This window comes from Bos mutus, chromosome 10, assembly GCF_027580195.1.
Source record: "Bos mutus isolate GX-2022 chromosome 10, NWIPB_WYAK_1.1, whole genome shotgun sequence".
NCBI classification, from domain to species: Eukaryota; Metazoa; Chordata; class Mammalia; order Artiodactyla; family Bovidae; genus Bos; species Bos mutus.
Window position 1 is genome coordinate 81,398,382 of NC_091626.1, and position 18,963 is coordinate 81,417,344.

The 18,963-nt window shown below is 40.3% G+C and overlaps 1 protein-coding gene across 1 annotated transcript; it reads left to right on the forward strand.

Moving 5' to 3' along the window:
• Positions 1 to 450: 450 nt before the first annotated feature.
• Positions 451 to 14,750, forward strand: PARP2 (poly(ADP-ribose) polymerase 2). The gene is made up of 16 exons (XM_070378278.1): positions 451 to 588; positions 1,459 to 1,593; positions 1,922 to 1,992; positions 2,548 to 2,598; positions 9,328 to 9,424; positions 9,835 to 9,910; positions 10,705 to 10,807; positions 11,356 to 11,518; positions 11,777 to 11,915; positions 12,673 to 12,736; positions 12,818 to 12,952; positions 13,204 to 13,331; positions 13,494 to 13,593; positions 13,912 to 14,010; positions 14,233 to 14,357; positions 14,476 to 14,750. Exons 1-16 carry the CDS (start codon positions 546 to 548, stop codon positions 14,633 to 14,635), a joined length of 1,689 nt encoding a protein of 562 aa, XP_070234379.1. The 5' UTR covers positions 451 to 545; the 3' UTR covers positions 14,636 to 14,750.
• The last annotated feature ends 4,213 nt before the right edge of the window (positions 14,751 to 18,963 follow it).

The window sequence follows — 18,963 nt, forward strand, 5'->3', positions numbered from 1 at the left end:
GAGTAGTCTGAATTGGGTTATGAGGCCCCCAGGCGGGGTACCTCACCTCAGCCATTGAACTCACTTCGCCGGCCGTGAGTCTGTTCCAAGCTCCGGCTAAGGAGGCATCCGCCAGGCCCCTCCGCGAGGGCGGGGTCCATAGCATCTCCTGCCCAGTCTGCCCTCGCGCGGAGCCCCGTTCTCTGGGAACTCACCTCCCCGAAGCTCAGGGAGGGCCCTGTTAGGGCCGCCCTATGGCCCTAGTCTCAGACCTTCCCAAGGGACAATGGACAGAGTGACTAAGCGCACTCAGCTCGTAGCCCCACTGATGAGCTTCCCTCCGCCCTATGCCAAACACCGCCCGCAAATAGCATTTATAATGTGCTCATACCTAGAGCCACTTTTCGATTACGGTGACTTCTCAAAAGACAGTGGGACATGCAAATATTACAGTGCGTCCCGCCCCTGGTAGGTCTACGCTAGGACGCACGCGCACTACGGTTCCCGCCTATAGACTGCGCTGGCGATTCCTGGGAGCGGACTGATGACGTCAGCGTTCGGGATCCATGGCAGCTCGGCGGCGGGGGACTGCGGGGGGCAGAGCGCGAGGTTCGGAGTGAACTATGGGGGCCAGAATACTGGGGGCGGGAATTCAGAAAAGAAACTGTGCCCTCTACTACAGCCCTTCCTATTTGCATCGCTCCCTGAACCAGCACTTGTTTTGATGCCGAACTTTGAAAATTCTGTTGTCATAGCTTTTGGGGGTTACAAAATTGTCTGACAGCCTGTTGACCTGTTATAACTTAGTGCCACCACGGTTTTAAATACCTAATACAAAACAGTTTAAAAAATTAAGTGTAAGGTGCACCATTATTTTATGTACCATTGAGCAAGGAAAAACGCTTCCAGGTAAAACGTGATTCGCAGCTTATAAGTCATCCCTTGTAAAATGCATCCCAGTTTCAGAGATTATAAAATGCAGCTCTTAAAATTGACTTATGACGTATCATACTCTGTGTATTGTGTTCTTAAATGTGTTGTCTTCCTCTAGATTTTTCAATTAGGGCAACTGAAGTACAAAGAGATGAAATAACTTCTACACTGATTCTCCAGTTAGAAGAGACAGGGCACAGACTCCAGAGCACTCTATTAACCTATTTCATACCACCTTTAGTAGTTTGAGGATAGGTATTTGGAGGGTATCGGGGCACAAGTAAACAGAAAAGATAAGCAATTTGAGACTGATGCCTGAGGCTATGAACTCACATGATCTGTGAGTTGCTTTTGTTTTATCTAGAATAGCAGTTCAGGAACTCAGTTTTCTGAGTGGTATGGCAGTTATTATTCCTTTGTAAATTTACAAAACCATCTCAATCTATTTCTTTAAAAAGATGTTTTTGCATAGTAGCATCATATTCAGTGTGTACTCATTCTTTCTTTTGCTTCTTTGCCCATTCTTCTTGCCTATTCTGAATGAAGCTGAAAGAGTTAATAATGGCAAAACAGTTGCAGAAGACCCTCCTCCTGCAAAGAAAATTCGAAAATGTCACAGGCTGAAAAAGGAGCCTGTGGCTGAAGGAAAGACAGATAGTGACAGGACTGAAGACAAGCAAGGTCAGCCCCCCACATACACCAAGGAGAATGTGGACCAGCAAGAGGGTCCCTGGGAGGGCTGAGGGTGGGAGAGTATTTTGTTCTTTCAACTCTTATTTTTTCTTTCCTTGAAAATATAATTAACTTTCTATCTTTGGGGCATACCATAAGACTAACCTAGTTTCTCAAAAGCTTTAGTTTCACATATTTTATTACAATAAACTGAGACTTGAGCAGATCAAACTTGCTTGGGAAGGGCAGAGTGAATTATGACAGGTTTCTCTCTAACCATGGCAGCTATTTTTGTTTCCCAATCGAGTAGATGTAGGACTTATCTGTCTTCCCTCAGAGTCTGTGAAGACCTTGCTGTTAAAGGGCAAAGCTCCAGTGGACCCAGAGTGCACAACCAAGGTGGGGAAGGTAAGAGACTCCCACTAATTTCTCAAACAACCATTGTTCTTATTGGGATTCTTGTCTGGAACATTGCTATTATCTATTTTAGGAATCCTCTCCAAAATTTTCTCCAAGGCTAAGGGATGGACAGCATGGGGTTTGGGAGTACTAATCATGGTGTTTTCTAGCATGGTTAACTTATGGAGTTATCATCAGCTTTCCACACCTCTTTCTCAATTAGAAAATTGTATCATTATCAGTGTTCTAATGAGAAACTGTGCACTGGTATGTATGGCATGGGAAAAGGATTTGAAGGATACAGAAGAAAGGCTTCCTCTGGAGCAGGTTTCCTTTACTGAGTTAGACTCATCCCTGTTTCTGTAATTACATAAAAGCAACATGTTTTCATTATAGGATTGACAGGTTATGTTTAGAAGAACATACTTTTGCATTTTTTTCCCTGGAAGATGCATGTTGGTAATGTGGGAAGGTGATAGTTTGGGGCATAAAAAATTTAGAACCTCACTTATGATCTCATCAGGGCTGGGAATGTACAAATGTCAGTTTTTTCTTTCTCTCTAGGCCCATGTGTACTGTGAAGGAAATGATGTCTATGATGTCATGCTAAATCAGGTAAGGGAAGAAACTATGAGAATTTCTTCTTGATAATTATTGATGACAGTGTCCCAAAGCCCAGATCTTTAATTCTGAAGTCCCTTATATTAAGCCCCATAATCCCAAATACTCAACTCTAGTGCACTCTGCCTAATAGTGGAGTCTCTATAAGAAGCAGATCCTTAAGCAGATTTTATGTCTTTATTGAAGCTATGAACCCACTGTTCATATGATTTTGCACATTTCCTGGTAAGTTGTTGGTCTTTTTTCTTATGGGCCTTGAGGAACTTTATATAACGTGGAGGATAGTCCTTCATCTGTCATATAAATTGCTTATATATTTTCTAAAATTTTCATTTTCCTTTTGATTTTCTTTATAGTATATTTTATGCCCATACTGAAGTTTTAAATTTTTATGTAGTTAAATTTATTTTTTTCTTGTTTAAATTTATTTTGATTGAGGTAACATTGATTTATTACATTCTATAAGTTTCACATGTACAACATTAGATTTCTACTGTGTAGGAATACCTACTACAGGATGCTCACCACCAAAACTTTGGTTCCCATCCATCATCATACAGTTCTCCATGCTCATCAGAGAAATGGGCCCCTAATTTCCTTTTTTTGTGTTGTCCTTGTCTGGTTGTGGTATCAGGATAATATGGGCCTTGTAAAATGAGTTAGGAAGTATTCTCTCCTCTTCAATTTTTTGGAAGACTTTGAGAAGTATTGAATCCTCTTTGATGGCTTAATAGAATTCACCTGGGAAGCTGTCTTGCCCTGGACTTTTGTTTGGGGGAGGTTTTTTATTACTGTTTCAATCTCTTTACTAGAGTTTGGTCTATTCACATTTTCTATTTCTTCATGATTTAGTCTTGGAACATTGTATGATTCTAAGATTTGTCCATTTCTTCTAGGTTGTCCAGTTATTGGAATACAGATAATTATAATATTCTTTTATAATTCTTTGTGTTTCTGTGGTACCCATTCTTATTTCTCCTCTTTCGTCTCTGCCTTTATCAGAGTCTTACCTCTTTTTTTTCTGAGGCTAGCTAAAAGTTTGTCAATTTTATTTATCTTTTCAAACAGCTCTTAGTTTCATTGATCTTTACTATTATATTTTTAGTCTATTTCATTTATTTCTACTCTGATCTTTGTTATTTCCTTCCTGTTACTGACTTTGGGCTGCATTTATTCTTTCCTGGTTCCTTTAGGTGTGAGGTTGGATTATTTATTTGGATTTGTCTTGTTTCTTGAGGTAAGCCTGTATTGTTTAAACTTCCCTCTTAGTGCCTCTTTTGCTGCATCCCATAGGTTTTGGCATGTCGTATTTTCATCTTCAGTATTTTTAATTTCTCCTCTGATTTCTGTGTTGACCTCATAGTTATTCAGTTGCATATTGTTTAGTAGCACATTGTTCAGTTTCCACATATTTGTGATTTTTCCAGTTTTCTTCTTGTTGATTTCTACATCGTTGTAGAAGTTTCATTCCATGTTATCAGAAAAGACTTTCGATAAGATTTCACTCTTCTTAAGTGTATTGAGACTTGTTTGTATCTCAACATATTTTTTGAGAAAATTCCATATGCACTTGAGAAGAATGTTTATTCTGCTGCACTTGGATGAGATGTTCTGTACAAATCTATGAAACATGTAATCTAATGTTTCATTTAAGGCTGCTGTTTCCTTGCTGACTTTCTATCTGAATGATCTATCCATTGATGGAATTTGGGTGTTAAAAGTCCCCAGCTATTATTGTGTTGCTATCAGTTTCTTCCTTTAGGTCTGTTAATAATTGTTTTATATATTTTGGTGCTCCAAAGTTGCATGTACATATATTGAAAAATGTCTTCTTAATGATTGTTCCTTTTATCATTATATAATGTCCATCTTTGTCTCTTGTTACCTGTGTTTTTCTTTTTTCTTTTTTTTTTGGTTTATTTGGCTGCACCAGGTCTTGGTTGCAGCACGTGGGCTTTTAGTTGTGATATGTGGGATCTAGTTCCCTGCCAAGGGATCAAACCCAAGCCTCCTGCATTGAGATCTCAGAGTCTTGGCCACTGGACCACCAGGAAAGTCCCACTGTTACCTTTTTTTCTTTTATCTATTTTGTCTAATAGATAAAATAGGCCTTTTAGGGCTTCCCTGATAGCTCAGTTGGTGAAGAATTTCCCTGCAATGCAGGAGACCACGGTTCGATTCCTGGGTCGGGAAGATCCACTGGAGAAAGGATAAGCTACCCACTCCAGTATTCTTGGGCTTCCTTTGTGGCTCAGCTGGTAAAGAATCTGCGCGAAATGCTGGAGACCTGGCTTCAATCTCTGGGTTGGGAAGATCCCTCGAAGAAGGAAAAGGCTACCGACTCCAATATTCTGGCCTGGAGAATTCCATGGATTGTATAGTCTATGGAATCGCAAAGAGTCGGACGCAACTGAGCGCCTTTCGCTTTCACTTTGTCTGATACAAGTGATTACACTCACTTTCTTTTGGCTGCCATTTGCTTGGAGTATCATCTTTCATCCCTTCACTCTGAGCCTGTTTTTCTTTAGAGCTGAGGTAAGTCTCCTGGAGGCAGCATATAGTTAGATCTTATTTTTTAATCCATCCAGCCACTCTATGTCTTTTGATTGGTGAACCATTTACATTTAGGATGATTATTGATAGATGAAGACTTATTGTTGCCATTTCATCTCTTATTTTCTGGTTATTTGATATCGCCGTTGTTTCTTTTTCCTTGTGTTTCTGTTTTCCAGTTTTTGGTGGTTTCTGTGACATTTTTCTCAGTTTCTTTTTTTTTTTTTAACTGTTTAGTATCTCTGCTCTAGATTTATGTTTTGTGGTTACCATGAGGTTTGTATAAACATCTCTTAGATAAAATAGTCCTTTTTCTGCCTTCATTTGAGCATACAGGTTCCATCCTCTTCTCCTTTTATGTTTTTGTTGTCTCAAATTATTCCTCTTTATGTTGTGAGTTTCTTTTTTTTTTTAATTAATTGATTTTTTAAGAGAGGGATAATCACTTTACAGAATTTTGTTTGTTTCTGCCAGACATTATGTTGTGAGTTTCTTACCAAATTGAAGTAGTTATAGTTGTTTTTTCTATTTTTTCCCCTTTAAACTTTATGCTATAATAAACTGTTTAAAATCTATTCTGATAGGGTTGCAGTTTTCTGATTCTGTTTATCACCTTACTCAAAGATTTGTGTACCTTTGCTTTTTTGTTAAAGATAGAAGAGCTCCTTTCAACATTTCTTGTAAGGCAAGTGTAGTGGTGATGAACTCTCTCAACTTTTGTCTGGGAAAGCTTTTTTCCTCCTTCATCTCTGAATGATGACTTTGGTGGATAGAGTATTCTTGGCTGATAGCTTTTATCTTTCAGTATTTTGAGTGGCATTCCAGTCGTTCTTGATCTGTAGAGTTTCTTCTGAGAAATCTGCATATAGCCTAATGGGGATTTCTTTGTAGGTGAGCATCTGTTTTTTCCCTGGCAGTCTTTAAAATTCCTATTTTATCATTGACTTTTGACAGTTTTAATATAATGTGTTCTGGAGAAGATCTTTTTGTATTGAGGCAATTAGGTGTTCTGTTAGCTTCATAGAGTGGTACACCAATTTTCTTCTCTAGGTTTGGGAAGTTCTCAGCTATTATTTCTTTAGATAAACTCTCTGCTCCCTTCTCCCTCTCTTCTTCTGAAATACCATTACCTAATGTTGCCCTTCCTAGAAGAGTCAGATAGTTCTTATAGAATTTCCTCCTTCTTTTTTACATCTTAATTCTCTTTCCTAACCTATTTGTGTCTCTTCTAGATTTCCGTATTTGGGCTCACTTATTCTGTCTTTCATATGGTCTTCCCTATTTCCAATGCTTTCTAACATATTATCTTGTTTATTGAGTTCTTCAGCTCCAAAATTTCTGCTTGGTTTTTTATAGAGTTTTAATCTCTTCAGTAAAGTATTCCTTCTGGTCATTAATCTTATTCCTGAACTCACTAAACTGCCTTTCTGAGTTTTCTTGTAGCTCATTGAGTTTCTTCATGACAGCTATTTTGTATTCTGTATCAGTTAGATCACAATATTCTGTGACTTTGTTTCGTTTCTGGAAATTTTGTCATTTTCGAGATACAGTGTAACTATGGTTATTCCTCGTGTTTGATGCGGAGAAGGCAATGGCACCCAACTCCAGTACTCTTGCCTGGAAAATCCCATGGATGGAGGAGCCTGGTGGGCTGCAGTCCATGGGGTTGCTAGGAGTCAGACTCGACTGAGCGACTTCACTTTCACTTTTTGCTTTCATGTATTGGAGAAGGAAATGGCAACCCACTCCAGTGTTCTTGCCTGGAGAGTCCCGGGGATGGCGGAGCCTGGTGGGCTGCTGTCTCTGGGATCACACACAGTCGGACACGACGGAAGTGACTTAGCAGCAGCAGTGTTTGATGAGGTGTTCTTCTGCCAGCACATTTGAAGTAATGAACACCTTTGTTCCTTAAGCGCTTTTTTTTAATCTTAATTTTTAAGAATTCAATAGGTTAGAAATTCGGAGAAGGCACTGGCACCCCACTCCAATACTCTTGCCTGGAAAATCCCATGGACGGAGGAGCCTGGTAGGCTGCAGTCCATGGGGTCGCTAAGAGTCGGACACGACTGAGCGATTTCCCTTTCACTTTTCACTTTCATGCATTGGAGAAGGAAATGGCAATCCACTCCAGTGTTCTTGCCTGGAGAATCCCAGGGACCGGGGAGCCTGGTGAGCTGCCGTCTATGGGGTCGCACAGAGTCGGACACTACTGAAGCGACTTAGCAGCAGCAGCAGCAGGTGGTTAGAAATTAGAGGGCTTTCCTTTGTTTTCCAGTAGGTGGCGCCCTAGCACAAGTTTTGGTTTCTGTTATCTGATCTGCCCCTAGTTAAGATTGAGCGCACATTCCACCCTCTGCCACCTCTGTCAGAGGGATCACCTGGCGCCCGCCTTATCACAGTTGTGCCTCCAAGGCTGTTGGTGCTTTGCTGCTGCTACTGTCACTAGCATCACCGCCTGGAGCACCAGGGTGGTAGGAGCTTCCATGCATCTGGAATCTCCTAAGTCATAGGCTCCACCTCAGGAGGAAGGGGAACAAGAAGCCAGGTTGCCTCACCACTGCCTCTGAGATCTCTGGTATTGCTTCTTTCAGCCAGGAGCTGCCAGTGAGGGTGAAGGTGAAGGAGCCAGTCATGGGCCCTCCATGGCTCCCATCATTGCTGCCACTGCAGCCAAGAGGCCAGAGTCACGTGCACCGCATCACCGCTGCTGCCGGGTTCCCTGGCAGGACGGGATTGCAGGCAGCGCCTCCACTCTTCCCCTGGTTCCACTTTCTGTTCCAGTCCACCCGCCTTTAGATGTACAGATGTGTGGAATTTTCTGGTGTGTGGGCACCTTTGCTGAGCTGTGGATTTTTTACTTTCATAGACTGAAGGGGAGAGATGAAAGGAGCATTTTTTTCTCCATCATGCCACTGACCTCCAGTTTTTTTCTTTTCTATCTTTTCCTCTTTGCTTATTTTTGTTGTTTTGGATAGATACATGCTTGGTATTTCCTGAGTATGTCTTCATATTTGAATTTATTGATGTATCATATATACTTCTAACAGCTACGTTGAATTCCTCTGTTACCATTTTTTTCCTTAAAATATCATAAGCAGATAGAAAAGGTCTTAAGGCCTTTTTGTTCTACCATTCAGCGAATTTATAATGTGAGCAGGCAAAAGGTAGAACAGGTAACTGCTTAACAAAGAAGAGTGACTGGGTAGCCAGGGCTCAGCTTTACAGCACAAGCTGCTGTTCCCTATCATGGACTGCTCCCACTCTTCACTGGAGTAGGTTACTCACAGGATACCTTTTTAGATACTGGTCATATTTTCTCTGAATGTCTCCTGGTCATGTTAGGTATGGGGTAGGGGTGGCAGTGGTTTCTGCCTATCCTTTTTCCCCTCCTAACATTGTCCTACTCTCTACTCATGGTCAGATTGTTGCAGGTGACAAGCCAAAATTGTAAATAGTACTATTAAAGAATAAGTTGTCAAAACAAACAAGCATAATGGTTACAGATCTTAGGGGCATCAAAATTGTTTTCATTTGGAAAATAATGACTGCAAGTGGATTGGGAGCTGGAAAACACATATGGCCTCGGTAATATCTATGGCGGGAGGTGAGGCAGGAAGAAACAGAAGGAGCCAATCAATACAGGATATCTGAGGTTGGGTAGAGGTTTTAGGTGGAGAAGGCAATGGCACCCCACTCCAGTACTCTTGCCTGGAAAATCCCATGGACAGAGGAGTCTGGTGGGCTGCAGTCCATGGGGTCACAAAGAGTTGGACACGACTGAGTGATTTCACTTTCACTTTTCACTTTCATGCTGCATTGGAGAAGGAAATGGCAACCCACTCCAGTGTTCTTGCCTGGAGAATCACAGGGACGGGGGAGCCTGGTGGACTGCCTTCTATGGAGTCGCACAGAGTCGGACACGACTGAAGCAACTTAGCAGCAGCAGAGGTTTTAGGAAGCTTCCAGCCTTTAATTCCTAGGAATTCAAAGTATAATATAGAAACCCTTTTCTTCTTTTATTATATCCTTACTCTTAACTGAACCTCATTTTCTTGTCCCTTGCTGTCCTTTCCTCATGGCAATTACTGTGATCTTTGACCAAGAGTCATTGGTTTATGTGGCTTCCATTTGCAAACTTGTCCTTTTATGTTCATATTTCTCGTATCATAGACCAATCTCCAGTTCAACAACAACAAGTATTACCTGATTCAGCTGTTAGAAGATGATGCCCAGAGAAACTTCAGTGTTTGGATGAGATGGGGCCGAGGTAATTGCTTTTATTGTGGGTTTTGTGAGTTGTTATTTAGAAAGCCAGAAGCAGTTTAGTGAGTAGCCAAAGGTTTCTCTGGGTTTCAGTTGGTGTGGTGGAGTTTCTGTAACCTGAGAGAGGCTTAGGAATCAAATTGTGCTGCTTAAAATTGGGGCCTGGCAGGCATCCTCATTAGCACTGGAAGAACTAAGAACAGCCCGTTAAGGCTGAGAACTCTACTGCGATTGGGCTGCAAGTGCTGCTCAGAGGCAACAGGGTCGGTTCCCTAAGCCCTTCATCTTTTCCTTCTTGCCCGTTTGTCAGATGCTAAGTGGAGAGACTTTAGAGCTCTGGCTTGTTACTACCAGAGAACTCCTCTTGGGTTGAGGGGGCAGGGAACCATCTTACATGTGGCATTTACTTTGCAGTTGGGAAGACAGGGCAGCACAGCTTGGTGGCTTGTTCCGGGGACCTCAACAAGGCCAAGGAAATCTTTCAAAAGAAGTGAGTGCTAAGAAATGAGTACAAAATAATATCTTTCATCTTCTTGGATATATCATGTTTAGGAATTTCATAATAAGTGTGGGTTGGCTTAAATGATAATGTCTTTCCACTGTAACATCTTTCCACTGGAACACCAAACTGATCTTTAGATAGTGATTAAATCACTTGGAACCAGAAATTGACTAAAATCAGAAGAAGCTAACATATTCAGCACATGACCAACAATTTAGGAAATTTGGGGAGAATAAGATGAGACTATTCAGCTCCAATTTTAAAACGTATGGGCCTTCCTTGGTGGTCCAGTGGCTACGACTCCATGCTCCCAGTGCAAGGCGCCCTAGTTTGATCCCTGGTCAGGGAACTAGATCCCACATGCCACAACTAAGAGTTCGCATGCCACAACTAAAGGTCCCACATGCAGCAACCCAGCACAGCCAAATAAATAAATAAATTTTTTTAATTGTTTTACTATGATATGAAAAACTTCCTGGAGTCCCTGGGAATGTTTCTTTCAGAGAAAAAGATTGGATAGTAATCTTTTGTCTTAAATCTCAATGACTTTAGTGATGACTGGAGCCTTTGGGAAAAGTTCAACAACCTTTTTTTTTTACCACTTTTTGTTCCCTTTTTCTCTAGAGCTTTTCTGTCCATTCGGGGTCCTAATTTAGAATCCAGATTTATGGAATATTGATGGTGTAAGAAATAAAAAGTTTTAAAGATATTCTTAGGAAAAAGCCCATCCCTAGAAGTAGACCCTTATTTGTAAGATTTTCTCATCAACTTGAACTCTACAGATTCCTTGACAAAACAAAAAATAATTGGGAGGATCGTGAGAAGTTTGAGAAGGTGCCTGGAAAATATGATATGCTACAAATGGACTATGCCAGCAATACACAGGTAAACTCTGTATGTTTAGGGAAAAACTCTTTCCTCTTAACCAGAGTGAAGTCTAGTAGAGTGACTTGGATGAGGTCCTAGTCTCTATTATTTACTAAAATCCTTATAAAATCTTAGGTCCTAAAAAAAAAAAAGTTTTGTTTTTTGTTTAATTTAATTTTGAATGCTGAGGTACAACCAAGATGCTTTCCTGAAAGGATCTTTCCTGAAAACTGTCACAAATTTTTCATATTTGAAAAATGGAAAAACCAATCTTTTTAAAGTGAGAAGATTTGAGATACAATAGCTGTCTTTACAAACTTAATGACATCATATTAGGAGGACCTTGTAGACGTATTCTGAGTGTTTATGGGAGGCAGAAGTAAGACTAGAAGGTGGAAGTCACACTGAGTACTCTAACTAGGTTTATAATGGGATGGGCCTACTTTCAAGCAAAAGCTGGTGTTCATCTGCCAGGGATAGTGTATAGCCAGTCCTTGCAAGGAACATATAATAAATCTTTTCAAAATCTATGATTTTTTTCCTTTTTTTTTTTTTTTGAGCTACAGAATGAAGAGGAAACAAAGAAAGAGGAATCTCTTAAATCCCCCTTGAAACTAGAGTCACAGCTAGATCTTCGTGTACAGGAGCTGATAAAGTTGATCTGTAATGTCCAGGCCATGGAAGAAATGATGGTAGAAATGAAATATGATACCAAGAAAGCTCCACTTGGTAGGACTTCAGATCCTATACTACATGCTCACTTCATATTCCTAGTTCATTTAACAGGATATTTTATCACCATCATGATTTAAAGCTTGCTGATATTACTGAGTAAAGGAAGAGAGAATTGGGGTGAGAAGTTGTTTGGGGGGGAGGAAGAGCAGTTTTGAAAGTTGAAAGGTGAGAGTCTTTGTTGGGTAGGGTCATAAATACAGTTTCCAGGATGGGCCTGTAGTTGTGGAGTCTGATCTCTGTCTGGGTCTGCAGGGAAGCTGACAGTGGCACAAATCAAGGCAGGTTACCAGTCTCTTAAGAAGATTGAGGATTGTATTCGGGCTGGCCAGCATGGACGAGCTCTCATGGAAGCATGCAATGAATTCTACACCAGAATCCCACATGACTTTGGGTATGCCCTGTGCTGTTACTTCACTTTGGTATTCTGCTCAACAATATCCCCTACGTCACTCAGCAGGAACTATCATCTTTTTAATTTGTCATTTCCAAGGAAATTATCATCTTGAATAGATACAGAGCCAACATAATTTATAAATAACCTATTTAATCAATTTACAACTATGGGATGCAATCTCCTGCCTTGATCTACAACCATATTCTCTGACCAAGCGGAAGTTACCAACTCTAGGGAGAGTGGGTCTAGCCATCCAACCAGCATGTAAAACACCTTCAGGCATATCACCCAGTTCTATAAGGTGACTAACACACCAGCACCATTTCTGGAACTCAAATGATACTAGGTTTATAAAATATATTTTATCTTCGTTGATTCTGCATTCTGTCGCTTACTTTATTTTTATTCCTCTGTTGCTTTATAGAGGCCTGTGACCTAGATAACCCTGAGTGGTCAACAGGTGCATTTCTCCCTGTGTATTTCTAGATAGGACTTCATCCAAACTGTTCCTTACTGATGTTGGTACATCTCACAGGTCAAAGTCTGTGTAGTTTGTTTTATCCTACTCAGAATATATACATAATATCTCTTTATGTATTTGAAAGTTAAAAATCTCATACAGACCTCTTTCAAATGGAAAACCGCTGTTCTTATACCTATTTTCTAAAGGACCTATATTTAGTCTGTGTTTTTGGTCATAGGCCTTTTGGCCACGCATCAGAGAATTAATTATTGGCTGTATCTCTGCCCTTAGACTCCGTACCCCTCCATTAATCCGGACAGAGAAAGAACTGTCAGATAAAGTACAACTACTGGAGGTGAGATATGTGTGGATTGGGAAGTATTAAATCCCTTGTCCCAGGTTTCTCCCACATTGATTCTCTGTCTCATCTTGTCAGGCTTTGGGAGACATTGAAATTGCAATTAAGCTGGTGAAGACAGAACTGCAAAGCCCGGAACACCCATTGGACCAACATTATAGAAAACTACAGTGTGCCTTGCACCCTTTAGACCATGAGAGTTATGAGTTCAAAGTAAGAAAAATGATCGTTTATTTTCACCATTAAGATCCACCCTCCCCATGCCACTGTTCCCTGAGTGCATCTGGTTCAGAGAAAACTTTAGGGCAGAATTTCTATTTACTAAGAATTGGGAAGGTAATGCTCTTTCTGGCTGCCCTTGTGAGACTACTTAGGCCAATTTATACAAGAAGCCCAAGGTTCTTCAGTTCAGCCTGGTCTCTTATAGAGTCCATGTCAACCTTGTCTTTCATTCTTTTTCGCAGGTGATTTCCCAGTACCTACAGTCTACCCATGCTCCCACACACAGTGACTATACCATGACCTTGCTGGATGTCTTTGAAGTTGAGAAGGAGGGTGAAAAAGAAGCCTTCAGAGAGGACCTTCATAACAGGTCTCCATTTAACTTTCGGTTTGGGAAGACAGTCCCTTGCCTGAAGTGCAGTTAGGGAACTCATAAAGAAAGATAACCCAGACAGCTCTTGGCTTTTTGATGCTTATGGCCTATGTTTGGAGGAGAGAAAGAGAGAGGACAATAATACCAGCTTTTCCTTAGGATGCTACTCTGGCATGGCTCCAGGCTGAGTAACTGGGTAGGAATCCTAAGCCATGGGCTTCGAATCGCCCCACCTGAGGCTCCCATCACAGGTTACATGGTGAGTAGAAATTGGAACCCTTTTTTTTTTTTTCTAGATTAGGATTAAGTGGTGACATTCCTGAGAATTAAACCAGCTCACTCATAACCCTGGCATTTACTGTGACTCTCCTTTCTTAAATTCCTAAAGATATCTCACCTTCCCCCCAGAAAGCAGAGATTTATCAGTGCTTCTGCCTCCTCTTGGAACAGAATTGTGAGAGGAAACGGAAAAGGGTCTTTATTGTGTTTAAGATAGTAGAGCCCAGGGTGGTGCTGAGCCTTTCTTGTAACACACTGGGTTAGGCAGCTGACTTTGTTGTTTATTTATATATTTCAGTTCGGAAAAGGAATCTATTTTGCTGACATGTCTTCCAAGAGTGCCAATTACTGCTTTGCCACTCGCCTAAAGGATACTGGGCTGCTGCTCTTATCAGAGGTAAGGTAGGAACACATCTATGATCTCTAATTATTCCTATTTTTCCAAAGAGAAAGGACTGGCCACAGAACCAAGGGGTTCACCCGAGAGAACTTGAGAGGGAAGTTGAACGCAGTTTGCATTGCATTCGATTCTTCTGCTGGAATAGGAGAAGAAAATACTGATGGGGTTTTCTGTTTCGCTTTAGAGGATGTGGTCATTTAAAGATGTTTCACTGTGCAGGTAGCTCTGGGTCAGTGTAATGAGCTGCTCGGGGCCAATCCAGAGGCAGAGGGATTACTTCAAGGCAAACACAGCACCAAGGGGCTGGGCAAGATGGCTCCCAGTCCTGCGTGCGCCATCACCTTGTAAGTACACAGAGGCTGGAGGGCCAGAAAACTCCTTTTGGCCAGATAAGACTCCACTTTCTCTATTCTGGCTTTTGAACCAGAGGCATATGTTGACACACTGTCTTCCATTTGGCAGGAATGGGAGTACAGTGCCATTAGGACCAGCAAGTGACACAGGAATTCTGAATCCGGAGGGCTATACCCTCAACTACAATGAATTTATCGTCTATAACCCCAACCAGGTCCGTATGCGATACCTTCTAAAGGTTCAGTTTAATTTCCTGCAGCTGTGGTGACTGTTGATGTTAGGATATGATAAACCAGAGAAGATATGACCTTCAAGCAAGAAAGAGGCAATGTTGTACTTTTGATTTCTCTCATATTTTCTGTAATAAAGATAGTACAAATCTATCACTGGCTTCTTGGGGCTTTACTTCTGCAAGCACATGTTTCTTCTGATGTTAGCAGACAGAAAGTATAGCTTCTCTACATATCCTGCAGCTAGCTGCAGGTTACACAGGATTCTGTTCTTTCACAGAATAGCCTCCTCTGCAATGAGGGAGTGCTGGGAGCCAGCACGGGAGTCCCCAGCCATGACAAGGCCATGTGAGAGAGTTCTGGTGGGCAAGGCGAGCCAGAACTCAAGGGGTGCCCCCTGGGCCTGCCTGAGCATCTACCCCAAAACCAGAGTCTGTTTTACTATTTCACGACTTTCACCAACTCCTCTGACATTAACGGGAGGCTATCCCCGACCACCTTTCTCTGTAAGAAAATCAACTTAAAACTCTAGTTAATAAGTCTCCTGGGCATAATAGGAGTGTTTCCATTCAAACCCCTCTGATGACTTTCTAGCTTGCCTGACAGGTTTGTTCAGATTCACAGCCTCCCAACCACAAGAGGCACGGGAAGCTTAAGATATTCTAACAATGCAGAGCTTCTCAGAGAGTTAAAGTTGTTAAATAGAACTAGTAGAGGATTTCTTTGTTGAGCTAACGCTTGCTGCCAAGTTTCCATATCCCTTACCTACTGTGTCCCTGGGAGTGTATTGATTAATATAGTTGGTGTATAGAAATGGAAGTAGTAGCTTTAATGTTTGTAACCTTAGACCCTTGAGTTAATTCTTTTCTTGTTATAGCCCACCACTTTTGCCCTATAGGTATGCAACTTTATCTAATGCTTTTGGAGGGTGACGCCTGACTTGAGAATAATCACCTTTAGAGAAAAATAAGTTTTCTGAGGAAAAGGGTCATAAAATGTTAACAGGCTTCCTAGCCAGAAGATGATGTAAATCACCTAAAACTTTTGCATATGATAAGTTTGCAGGAAGAAAGCCTAGCTTCGATAAGGATCAAGGACTGCTGACCTTGCATGACTCTACCCCTTCCCCCATTATTCTCTATGCACAACTTAAGGTATAAAAACTACTTTGGAAAATAAAGTGCGGGCCTTGTTTACTGAAACTCGGTCTCCCCGTGTCATTCTTTCTTGTTTCCTTTTCCTCCTTTTCTCTTCTATTCTTCCTTCACGCCAAAATAATTGGAGCGTGGGGGTCCTCTGCGACCACTTACTTGCCTGGGCTTCTAAGACCCACTTGAGAAGGTGCCTAAGGTGGGGCACCTTCCGCTATTCAAGAGGGCGCCTGCGGCCTCCGTGGTCAGAGCTAACCTGGTGTCACAGGTTATATTGATTTTCCACGTAAACCAGTTATTATTGAGCATCTAATAAATCTCTGCTTTGCTATTCTAATCGCCAACGCCGTCCTCCTGAGGGAATCCCTGGATCCAACCGGGGCTGGACCCCGGTAAGGGAGACAAATGGAGATTAAAGCTTTTCCTCATTTAACACAGTTTTTCTGCAAATTACAGTTTGTTGGGTAATATTATAGGAAGGGTAGAGGCAGCAAAGACTGAATTGTTTCCCATGCAAATCTTCTCACTTGCCTTTTTCCCGTTTACCATCTGCAGACCCAGTCTCCCACCACTTGGCATCCTAGATCTCAGCAGATGTCCAAAATTTGGGAAGTACCTCTGGGATTGTCACTAAGCCTAAATAGATCTCAGGGAGCAAGAGGGAGAAGTAGAATGATTTTGATGTACCCCCCATCTAAGAAGTACCAAAGTCAAATCCAAAGGCTTCTTAACTATTTGTAAACACATACAACACAGATAAACACACACGTATAACATACTTCTAGTAACAGTGAAGGTTATTTAAATGAAGATAGTAGCTTATAACTTTTTAGAGGCCAGATTACCAATATCTGTCAAAAATTTTAAATATACACACCCTTTGACCTAAATTACAGATATACATGTTTACATAGATGATATTACTGCAGAATTGTTATATACAAAAAGCCATAAAAAAGTAACTGGTTAAATGTATTCTCTCTTTAAGGAAACACAGGTGGAAATCTTGTGACCTTGGACTAGGCAATAGTTTCTGAAGATAGGACATGAACAGCACAATTAACCAAAGAAAATAATAGTCTTCACCAAAATTTGAAACTTTTTATCAAATAAATAACAAGTATCATTTCTAGGAATATATGTCTCTTCTATGATTTATATTATCACAGTTCCCTTGATTCTGACATACTATTTCCCCCAAAAGTTGAAGCTTTTGTTAATCAAAGGACAGTGTCAAGAAAGTGAAACAACAACCAAAAATAGGAGAAAATATTGGCAAATCATAATCTGATGAGGATCTAGTATCCAGAATATATAAAAAACTTGAAATTCAGCAATAAAAAGATAACTCAGTTAAAAATCAGAATTTGAAGAGAAATTTCTTCAAAGAAGAAACAACAAATGCCCAATAATAAACACTTGAAAAGATCTCAACATTATTAAACATTAAGGAAACAAAACCATGAGGTACCATTTGACAAACACTAGAAGGGCTACAATTAAAATGACCAACAATAACAAGTAGTGGTGAAGATGCGAACCAATTAGAGCCCTCACATGTTACTGGTGAGAATGTAAAATAGCACAGCTGCTTTGGAGAATAGTTTGCCAGTTCCTCAAATAGTTAAACATATAGTTACCATGTGATCTACCAGTTCCAACCCTGAGTATATAACTAAGAGAATTAAAAAGAAACGTTTATACAGAAACTTGCACATGACTGTTGATAGCAACATAGTAATAACCAAAAAGTGGAAATAACCAGAATGTCTATCCATTGAAGAGTAGATGAACACTGTATGGTTTATCTATACAATGGAATATTATTGTGTTATTTGCTGTATTTTACTATTATTAAATAAATGGAATAAAGTGTTGATATATGCTACAAAATGGGTGAACCTTGAAAACATGCTAAATGAAAGAAGCTACATAAAAGGCCACTGTATGATTCCATTTACATGAAATGTCTTGAATAGGCAAATCCATAAAGATAAGATGTAGATGAGCAATTACCAATAGCTGAAGGAAGGAGTGAAAGGGGAGTGATTGCTAATAGGTACAATGTTTCTTTTGGGGGGTGATGAAAATGTTCTGGATTTTAGTGGTGATAGTTGCAGTGTTGGAATATACTAGAAAACATTGAATTGCACACTTTAAAGGGGTTAAAATGAATTATTCCTCAAAAATGCTGTGCTGAATTTCTGTGATCTATATTTGTCTTTTATAAATAGTGGCCAGAAAAAATTGCACTGATATATATATACTATGGTGTTTGAGTAATAAAATACAGCAGGCCCCCCTAGATATTCATGAGTCCAGACTGATATGTGAATGAATCAACCAGCATATAAATAAGTAGGGAAGAAGGCATAAATATTCCTTTCAGAAGAATTTCAGTTAATACAGAAGGGGGAAATAGAAAATCACTAGAAAATCACAGTAATAATTGCTCATGGATGAATATTAAACAGTCAGTGAAACAGGATATTTGCATAGTCTAAAGAAAACTTACCTCAAAATGTATTGATTTTGTGGCAATTACCACAAATTCTCTGATACATCTCCCTCCTAGTGGTTTAGTCCCCTTCCCCTTGAGTGTGAGCTAGACTTAATGACTTGCTTCTAACAAACAGATGAAAATGGTACAGTAAGAAAAACCTGGCAAATATCACCTCAGCTTTAAAAATGATCAAGGTTAACATCACTAGTAATAAGTCATGTTGATATGATTGCTTTTGATATGATATAACAAGAAGGGCACATCATCTCTTGTATTCTTCCCTTAAATTCATAATTTTAATCTTTTCATGAGAAAACAGCAAAGCCAAACTGAGAGATTCTACAAAACACCTGACCAGAACTCTCCAAAAATGTCAAGATTATGGGAAGTCTGAGAAAGTGGCACAGTTGCAGGATTAGACTAAGGAGCCATGATGACTAAATGCAGTGTGGTATTCTGGATTGGACCCCGGAACGAAATAACAGTATTAGTGGAAAAATGCAAATCCACATCCAAATTAATAATATTATATCAACATTAATTTCTTGGTTATGTAAGATGTTAACAGAGGAAGCCGAATGAAGAAGGGTATGTGAGAAGATTCTCTGTAAATCTTAAATGATCTTTTTTTAAGGACTAAAAGCCATTCTACTGGAAAAAGCATCAACACAGGTTCTTTGGGGGATAACTGTGTATCTGGTTCCCAGTTCTC